Raw genomic sequence first — 9,767 nt, forward strand, 5'->3', positions numbered from 1 at the left:
ATATATATATATATATATATATATATATATATATATATATATATATATATATATATATATATATCGAGAGAGAGCGAGAGAGTACTTTCTTACCTGCAATACACAAAAGATTGTCCACTATACATATTTGATTGCAGATACCCATAACTGTTTCTTTCCTATAAAACAGACAAAACTAGCCCTGAAAAAGTAAATTCAATATTCATTATCTTTAATGTTACTATATTGTTGTGAGTGAATCAGAAAAGTATTTTTAGTCAAGGTTTTGGTTCAATGTAAAACTAAAATGTAAAATTAGGTACAACTTTCTGCTTGAGAGTATTTATGCTTCCATCATCTGTTTTAGAGTGGAACCGCTTGTGAATTATGTCCACGTGGGATTACCTGGCAGGGGTGGCCAATTGCTGTGTTCGATTTCAGACGCTGCGTCCTCCAAGGACCAAGTCTACCTGGACTGGATCCTTGGACGTCCTTGAAAATAAGGAGGCGCAAGAGTTTTGGCTATGGATTCAAACAGGTCTAGCCTTCTCCGGCTTTCATTGCCTGTAAATGTTGTCGAATAGCAACCGTGAGAGTTGACACACAAAGCAAGCAAAGAAAGGATACCAAAATTCCCACTACCGTTCTTTGTGCCAATAACATTGCTTGGACTCGCAATGAATCCTGGGATACCAGAGTCTACGTAGGACACATCAGACCTGTCCTTCAAAACGGGCAAAAAGAAGGCTGCATTTGTTGCATTCATCCACATCAAGCCAAGAGCCTTGGTAGATAAGGATGCCACACTAGCTTTGATCACCTCACTTATTTCACCAAGTCCGATTAGATGAATTATTCTAATGGCTGTCCATTAGTAGCTACCACAGATTTTATAATCATATCTATTAACAAGACAAACTCCTCATTCAGCTTCATTCAGCCGGAAACAAAGCTATGCCCAACATTTGTGTCACGTGATCAAATGAGCTAATTGTATTGGCTAGAAGCTGCTCAACTGCATCAAGTCTAGTTTGCTTTGGCTTGAGTTCACCAAAAGGTCAACACATTTGTAGTTGAATATTTTGCAAATGGCAAATTTTTTACAGCTGAATTCTTTGCAGGCAAATTTTTACCTGATAAAAAATTCAATGTAAGGAATTAAATGCATAGAAATAATTCAGTGTTTAGAATTCGTTGTAAAAAATGAGACTGTTTTTTCTACATAATAATAAGTAAAGGCATTTTCAGATACCGTCGGCCTCAGTCTTTCTATGCATTTTTATATACAGAAGTTTCTATAGTAGATCCTCTGATTTCTGAGAGGAATGGTTCTGAACCAAAACTTGGGTTGCAGATTGGCATGGATTCTATCACCCCCTACTGGATGGCACGGTCATAAACATACCAAAACAAGTGGAACTGGAAAAAATAAATAGATGAAACCTATTATTAGATGAAAATAACTGGTACTACCAATAAAGATGTAATACAAGTATTAAAATAAAGTCTAATACTTAAGATACACTGCAATCTTACACTGAATTACTGCTGAATGTTTTATAAAAGGGGTTATTTTATTGTATTTTATTATATTTATTACATTTAATCATAATAAAAAAACAAAATGAAATGTTAGAGCTGTAAATTTACAGCCATGTGTTTATATTACTGTTTTATAAACATATTTTTTTACTATTTTTCAAGGCTGCACTTTCTAAAAAAATTAAATTGTCTAGAGAGCTGTTCTTAACCAAATTTCTTTTTGTTTTACACTTGTGCATACAAAAATCAAAAATGCATCTCTCTATGTCTAACTCTAATTATTTTGAAAAATCTATTTTTTAAATTGAGAACAACAATATAAAGAAATGTATTTTTTTTCTCAAATCACTAGTATCGTATCAGGCCTTTTCACACTTCTACTGCTGATAAGATTGGACAACCCGTCTCTCGTCGAGGCACAATTGTTTCTAGATCTGAGACTCCAACACCGATCCCCAGGGCTAAAACCTTTAGTCAAATTTAGGCTCAAATGTTATGAAATATTCCTGGTTAAATAGATTAGGCTCTGAGAGAAACAAACAGAAAAAGCAGGAAGAGAGTTGACATTTTGCATGAGAAATAACAATAGAGAAGAAGTGGGAGCTGCTTCTGAGGGTTCCCACTCCTCCTCCTCCTTACAATGAGTCAGGCTTTAAGGAAGGAATTTTATTATTAACGTTTTAAAATTTGTCTCATTCTTTGGCCACAACATCCATCTCATACAGGGCTGTTAAAAATGCAGAATCTGTCCACACACTGTTTCCTATGACTTTGCTTTATTGTCACACTTAAGGACCATTGTAACGTTTTAACATCAGCTAAGTAAATGCATAGAGACATTTTTATTGTATAATTCATTACAGCAGAAAAGCCTTCTAAATGACTTGATCCTGTGTGAAAAAGAGATAAGCTCCTTAGCTGTAGCCACCATTTATTGCTTAAATTTGAATGCCCTCATCCAGGCCCTATAGGTGTCTGACCTGTAGAATCTAGACATCGCTTAAATAGAACCTGTCTGATAACACGAAGAAGGCTAAATAATCTCAAGTAATGAACCAATCTAGCAAAATTCTCGAACAAATGAGGAGAAAATGTGTTGACATCCAAAGGATCAGCCCTGAAAGGGTTTTAGAGCCAGAGAACACATACAGTAGAACAGAGGTGAACTCTGAGAGGCCAATTAACAATATTTAAAGTGCACCAACAACTAATATTAGAGGTTTAAACCCCCAAAATTAAACTAGTAAAGCATTTCAGAGAAAAAAAAAAAGATTACCCTTCACTGCACACTATGCAGTAGAGTGATGATCCAGGGATGCTTCAGGGCCATGTGCTCTGCTCCCCACAGGAAAAGAAATCCTTGAGATCATGTCAGACATCAGTTTCTGACATTAAGGTTGAGAAAACTAGGGTTATAAAAAGGGACGATGATCCAAACCACCTCAGGGAGCCCATCTCTGAAAGGAAACTATAAATGTTTTATGTGGCTCACTACCAGCCCTAACACAATCTACAGATGCACTGATACAGTTTTTTCAGACCCAATCTGATACCGATATCTAGGACACCGATACGATTCAACTGTTAAATGATTAAACCATATATCTTGCCATGTGATTAAAGGCTTTAGCCTTGAAATTAATATTTGTTTAAAAAAAGGCAACAAATGAACAGAGACATACAGTGTAAAGGTATTTTATGTTATTTATTAACTAAGCAGCAAAAATAATAAAACAGTTTCCTGTAAAGAGCAATGGACTGGATCTCTGATATTAAATCACTGATATGCGATTCAGCTAATTAGTCAATACCGGAAACACAAACCAAGATATTGTTGTGCCTTAATCAGTGTTCTTTGGGTGGTAGAATTAAAACAGTTCTTCAAATAAGAGCAGCTTTTAAGATACCTTTTATACACCTTCATATTTGTTTTCATATTTTTTTTCTTCTGATTTTAGAATGAGATTCATGATCCAAAACATGAAAACTTAAGAAAATAGTTAAGAAGAAAATATTCTCCAGGAAAGATACATCTATTTTTTACTGCACTATATATTAAGATATTTTTTACATTTTTTTTTTACATTTTTTAATTTTTTTTTTAATTTTTAGAATCGGTTTGAATTCCCATCTTATCCCCAGATAACCACATACAAGTTTAAACAGCTCGGGCTTTAGGCAAACCTGCCTTCTGCTGGAAATAAGATGCTACTCCTGAAATAGAAAACAGATAAAATTCCTTTATGTTCAAGTTTATGATCAAACCAAAAATAAAACAGTTACTGAGATCTTGTTGAATTGTGTTTTGACTATCATTGTTGTTTTGATGCTCCCTTTCACTTAAAATGAAATAAAAAAAATAAGATGATTTTGCAGTTAGATTTGTTTTATGTGTCTGATCTCTGGCTGGCTGGAGCTGATAACATTCACATAGATTTTCTTGTTATCTGCATCAGTCTGGTTTGCATCTACATGAGACATTTTTAGAACATAGGTCTGCTAACAGTACCTTTGCAATTCAAAGAGCTCCAGTCAAGCTACAAAAAACTAGCTTAGAACCAAATATATTAAAGGACCTTAAGTATAAGGTAAATGTAAAATGACACTTTTTGATAAATATTTAATAAAAGCACTTTCTTATTTTTAAGGAACCACCTTTTTATTGCTATTTTTAGAATTTCAAAATAAAAGCTTAACAAAAATGAAGAAAAATTTAAATATGTGCAGAAGATGATATATAAAAATAATGTTTCAAACTAATTACAATAAAAATACAATTAGAACAATATCTGTATATGGTACCTTTGATGCAATTCTGTTGTAAAATGTGGTCCAATTACAGTATACCATTAAAAAAAGCATATAATGGTTAAAACTTACATTCATTATTATATTAACACAAAAAAGTAGTTATTTCTTTATTATTTTAACCAGAAATGCATGCATACAGTACATGTACAGTACAGCTCCAGAGCTGCAGGTTCCAGATCCCTGTTATTGACATTTCGGTTGATACATTCAGTACTGGATGCTTAACCTACTAGAGGTACACATAAGAAAAAAAATATTGGGATTTATTATTGTTTGCTCTAATGACTGATATGTGACAATAATTTGACTGCAAAGAGGAGGGGAAGTCATGCAGTAAATAACCCAGTCAAAGTCCAAACCTAAATCCAATTGAAAATTGTTTATACGATTTTAAAATTAAAGTGTACAGATTCACCCTGGTTGTAAAAGACATGATAAGGAGGATTTTTCCATTAAATTGAGCAGGTTAGTTTAATGTAATCCAATCAGCACTATGTGGCCTTGGGAATAATATGATACAGATCCAGTGAGAGCAAACAGATACTCTCCAAGCTGTGAGCTTGGATTTATAATCACAAGATCCTTGTGGGCTAAAACAACCTGGAACAGGTTTCAGATTGCTCATTTTTAAAACTGAAAAATGTTGCTTCATATTTCCACATTTTAATGTGATTGTGACCTTTTCTATTATTTTAAAATACATAGACGATTTCTGAAGTTTGTGACCGTGAATGGGAATAAGGTCCTCAATTTCCTGCTGAATAACATTTCTGTTTTTGTAGGTTTCTAACATATTATCTTGCACTATCCACATTTAAAGCCTAAAGTCTCATGAAGAATGAAGACTAAAGCTGTTGGACACATCCATTACCATGGCTGCTACTGAAACAAAGCAAGGCCTGCACATAAAAACAACCTTTAGTGCTTTTCTCATGAGGTTCTCACCATATTCAACTCACCTTTCCCAAAGTTTGATTCAGAGCCAAAATATGTGAACAAAGCCTTTGGAGACATTCACAGACTCAGAACCTTTTCCTTCCTTTAATTGTTCTGCATCATGATACAGATCGTTCCAGTTCTAAAGTCGCTGTTCACACAACTGATTCAGCAGCCATGCATGGACTGTCACTTGGTTACAGGTGCTTACTGGTAATCAAAACACTTTTTTTTCCTCTTATTTTTTAACGAGAAATGTCTGCAGCCATAAAGTGTTTATTTAAATTCCCACAGCCAGAGACAACTTTAAGATTAAACCTGTCGAATGAAAGGCTTTAAAAAAACAAAGTGAAAGTGAACATTTTTGGACCCCACATTGTTCTTACCGTATATTGTATTTTATATATAAACCTTCAGCACTTGACGGCTTATACAGTTGCAGAAGCAAGCAAGATACAGACCAGAAAACTTTTACCACAGGACCAGCAGGGGATGTAGCTGGATATTTATACATATTTATTTCTGTCTTGCTTCATTTGATAACAGCATTGTAGGATTTGTTGTGAGTTTTTTTTTTCTTTTGATAAGGGCAAATTCCTCATTTACTTTTATCGATTGATTGACTTTACTGATCTCACAGTGAAGATATTTACTCAGCTCAAACAGTCAAAAATAAGGAGAAGGTGCCAAAAAAAAGAAAAAGGTGCATGGGGTATGTATAGTATATACACACACCCACACACACACACATATGGGTTAGGGTTAGGGTTAACACTAGTCCTGCACCTAACTCTGAAGTCTCTTATTGAGCAGAGTTGTTGTGCAGGGTATTTATATAGATATTTATATAGATGGGCATTTTATATATATAGTTATTGTACTGAATGACCTGCGGCACAGCTCCTCTACAGTCTGGTGCAGAGGGTGGAAGGTGTTGTCCATGATGGATGTAAGCTTGGACAGCACCCGCCTCTCAGCCACTTCCTCCACTGAGTCCAGAGGGCAGCCAAGGACAGAAATGGCCTTTCTCACTAGTTGGTTCGGTCTCTTTCTGTCCTGCTTTGCACTACCATGGGCCCAGCAGGCGACAGCATAGAGGAGGGCTGATGCCCCCCTGAATCATAGAAGGTTATAAGCAGGTACCTGCTCACTCCAAAGGATCTCAGCCTCCTCAGGAGGTTGAGGCAGCTCTGGTAAGTAAGAGGTGTAGAGGGTGAAGAGGAACCGAGACGGAACAGTACCCTGGGGGGCCGCAGTACTGTAGACTGCCACCTTTGAGTGACAGGCGTGCAGCCGCACATGCTGAGGGCATTCGGTGAGGTAGTTGATGGTCCAGGCAGCAAGATGTTTGTCCACTCTAGCATCCTCCAGCGATCAACAAAACAAGCCTTTCTTTAAATCTATGCCTATACAGTATATAATACATAAAAAAAAGTACTTTCTTTTTTCCTTGGAAGTATTTTTTTATCTGTTTACCTATAGTTTGGGTTCTAAACTCTTGCCTTAATTTTAAAGTTTGGTGTTTTACCTTCAATACGTCCTACACACAAATCTGTGTTTGTATAAACCAGACGTTTTTGAAAAGTATAGTTAAAAAAAATTTTTTCAATCATTTTAAATTTAAAATTTGGTTAAAATGACAAAAAGACACCTTATATTACTGAACATGTGCATAAGTTCAAAGATTACTTAAAAAAATAAAAGTGGAGTAAAGATGTTTACATTCATGGTTTATAGAGACTGGGAAAAAACTTTAAACCTTCTGGCCTCATTCATCAAGTGTTCACCTTTTTCCCTTCATATGCCACATTGTTCTTTTGTTCCTTATCAGCCGATGTTTAGTCAGCTGATCGATGATGCTCTTAAGCTTCAGATGTTGCCTCCATGAGGGTAAAAAGCGTACACTTCATGCATTAGAGCTTGACAATGATGATGATTAGGTGCTGTCTGTAATGACTGTATGACGTCCCTGTCTCTGGATGTTGATGAGGGAAGGAACCATTTGCTCTCATCCGGTGGCTGAGCTGGCAAAAGCCAATGGATTGTCTCATTTTGATCTTTTTTGGATATGAGACAGCAGGTTCAAGGCCTGCAGAAGAATGCACACGCAAAGTCATTGCAAACGGCTCCCTGTGAAGGGCATGGCAGATGTGAAAAAGTGAGAAATGAGTTGAGGAGTTTATCAACCTTAATATCTGAAGAAAGACAGTAGACTCTTTAACAAGCGTGCCACGTGAATATCTGGATGCTTGGAATGTAAACACAAACTTTGTCAAAACACGTTTGAGTCTGATCCATGAAGCAGATAAAGACTTGTGGCGTCTCTGAACATTTTATCTATCTGAAGTCAAGAACCAATAAATGAGAGGATGTTGTTGTGCTTGCACCTCAAAGTCATATCTGTAGTGTAATTAACAAGCGGAAAGCTGTGGTCATGGGAAGGAAGAACCCTCCTTTGATATCTTACAGGTGAAGCAAGGACGGCGCTGAAAGGCAAAGGAGTCTCTTGAGGGTATTAGCATGTAGATTCTAGTTGTATAACATCAGTGTGTATAATGTGACGCACACAATTACCTCTTTTGGTGGCCTTGGGGTGAAGCAATCAATTCGTATTACTGCTGATTCCTTAGTTCAGAGATAAAGGTTAAAATCTGTGGATAGATTTAAGGGTGGGTAAATAATAATAATAGTGGGTCTGTCTGGTTTTTCTTAGTCTTAAACTTATTTAGGGACAGATGTCAAATATCCAGCAGAAATGCGAGGCCTCTAGAATGTACTTGTTCCTCATAACGGTCGTAGATAGACTGGTAAATTGAGATAGATGACTTTTAGCTGGGTTTTGTCTTTAATACACAAAATAAAGCAAGAGTTAAATCCCTGCAGACAAGCCATTCACTCTCCTAACCCATCTGCTTCTCCATCACTCCATCAATCCTCTAGTGGGCCAGCTCTCACCAAACCTGTTTTGCCCTGTAAATACACTTGTACTGTGCAGCCCAAAACGGTTACCATTTATTTAAGCTATTCTACATGCTGTATTGATTTTGTATGTTTTACAACTCAAAAAATATTAAAGCCTTTGTTTGATCATGGGTCGTAAGTAGATCAGTTAGTCAGTAATTCAGTAGCCTTTCTACTAAATAATTCTGTACTTTTACTTGACTCATTTCTTGAAAGGCTACTTTTTTTACTTTTACTTGAGTAGAGATATGATGGAGTTGTGCTACTTTTACTTAAATAAATTTTTTCGGTACTCTACCCACCTCCGTTCCTAACAGCAATCCTGTGACTAACATCACTGATGATGTTCTTGTATAGTGCTGGGCACCAACTTAATTTTAAAGCTGGTGAAAGAAATAAAACCAAACTAAATTCTGTTTACTAAAGTCAAGCATGTTTTCTGCATTGCAAACATATTTATGCCCAGGACTACAAGACAATTGGGTAATTCTAATCTATTCCTAAAGACATTACATGACAATTCCATCATTTTACTCCTGCAGGATATGTTAATGGTTCATGTTTTTTCCCTCATAGATCTCAAAGCTAACTAAAGCGAAAATATATGCATTAATAGAGTAAAAAAGAAAAAGAAAAGTTTTTATTATAATGTGGTGCCATAGCAAGATTTGTAAACAAAACAAAAAAGAAAACTGTCTTTTCAGCAGAACAATGGCCCAAAGGAAAAATCAAATAACACTAAAAAAAATAACTTTCAGTCTGCCAAGCAATGAAGCCAAAAACCTCACAGAGGGAAGAAATCTCCTCCTCCATGTTTATTTTTGAGACTACTTATGAAACATATTTACGTGTAATATTTTATTAGGCAGTAATTTTGACCAGAAAAACAAACAATAAATAAATAAAAATCAGAAACAAACCATATATATTTATTTACAATAAAATATCAAAAACATATCTGAACAACATAATTTGAATGAATTGCTAAATAACTATTACTATTGTGGAACTAATTGGACTTTTGTCTCTGGGACCAGGGGCAACTTTAGGCCAATGAAAGTGTGATTAAATCCTCTCCTGCAGTGCTTTCCACCAGGGAGAGAAAGAGGTCTGAGCGTGTCTAGACCAAGTGCGCCCCCTGTAGGGAGGTCAGAGCAGTGTATCTGGCTGTGGAGGAAGAAGAAGAGGAGGAGGCGGCGTGGGATGCTGCTCTTCTTTTCAGCTCCCTGGAGATCTGAAGCCAAGATAGTGTGTAGCAGCAGCATCCGTACAGGCAGTCACTCCACACGCTTCCCTGCACACACACAGAACTGAACTTAAGTGGGAGGCCCATGCAGAAAGGTGAACATTTACATATAGGTGCAAAAGAAACACTTCTTATTGTTTTATTGTGCATCAAACCAACTTTCATGTCTGTTAGTTACCTGGACATGAGCTGATATATCAAAAAGAAAAACCCATGATCATCGGTTTGATTCTGATTCTGATGAATGCATAGATGGATGGATGCATAGATGGATGGATGCATAGATGGATGG

The 9,767-nt window shown here is 36.1% G+C and overlaps 1 protein-coding gene across 1 annotated transcript in view; it reads right to left on the minus strand.

The window, feature by feature from the left end:
- Positions 1-9,085: 9,085 nt before the first annotated feature.
- LOC107095368 (placenta-specific gene 8 protein-like) overlaps positions 9,086-9,767 on the minus strand; it is a 9,353-nt gene continuing 8,671 nt past the window's right edge. Inside the window, exon 4 of the mRNA XM_015391424.1 lies at positions 9,086-9,523. Within this exon, the coding sequence (XP_015246910.1) occupies positions 9,350-9,523 (174 nt within the window). The 3' untranslated portion in view covers positions 9,086-9,349. The remainder of the gene's footprint in view (positions 9,524-9,767) is intronic.

This window comes from Cyprinodon variegatus, unplaced genomic scaffold (genome assembly GCF_000732505.1).
Source record: "Cyprinodon variegatus isolate N-32 unplaced genomic scaffold, C_variegatus-1.0 Scaffold540, whole genome shotgun sequence".
Classification (NCBI taxonomy): domain Eukaryota; kingdom Metazoa; phylum Chordata; class Actinopteri; order Cyprinodontiformes; family Cyprinodontidae; genus Cyprinodon; species Cyprinodon variegatus.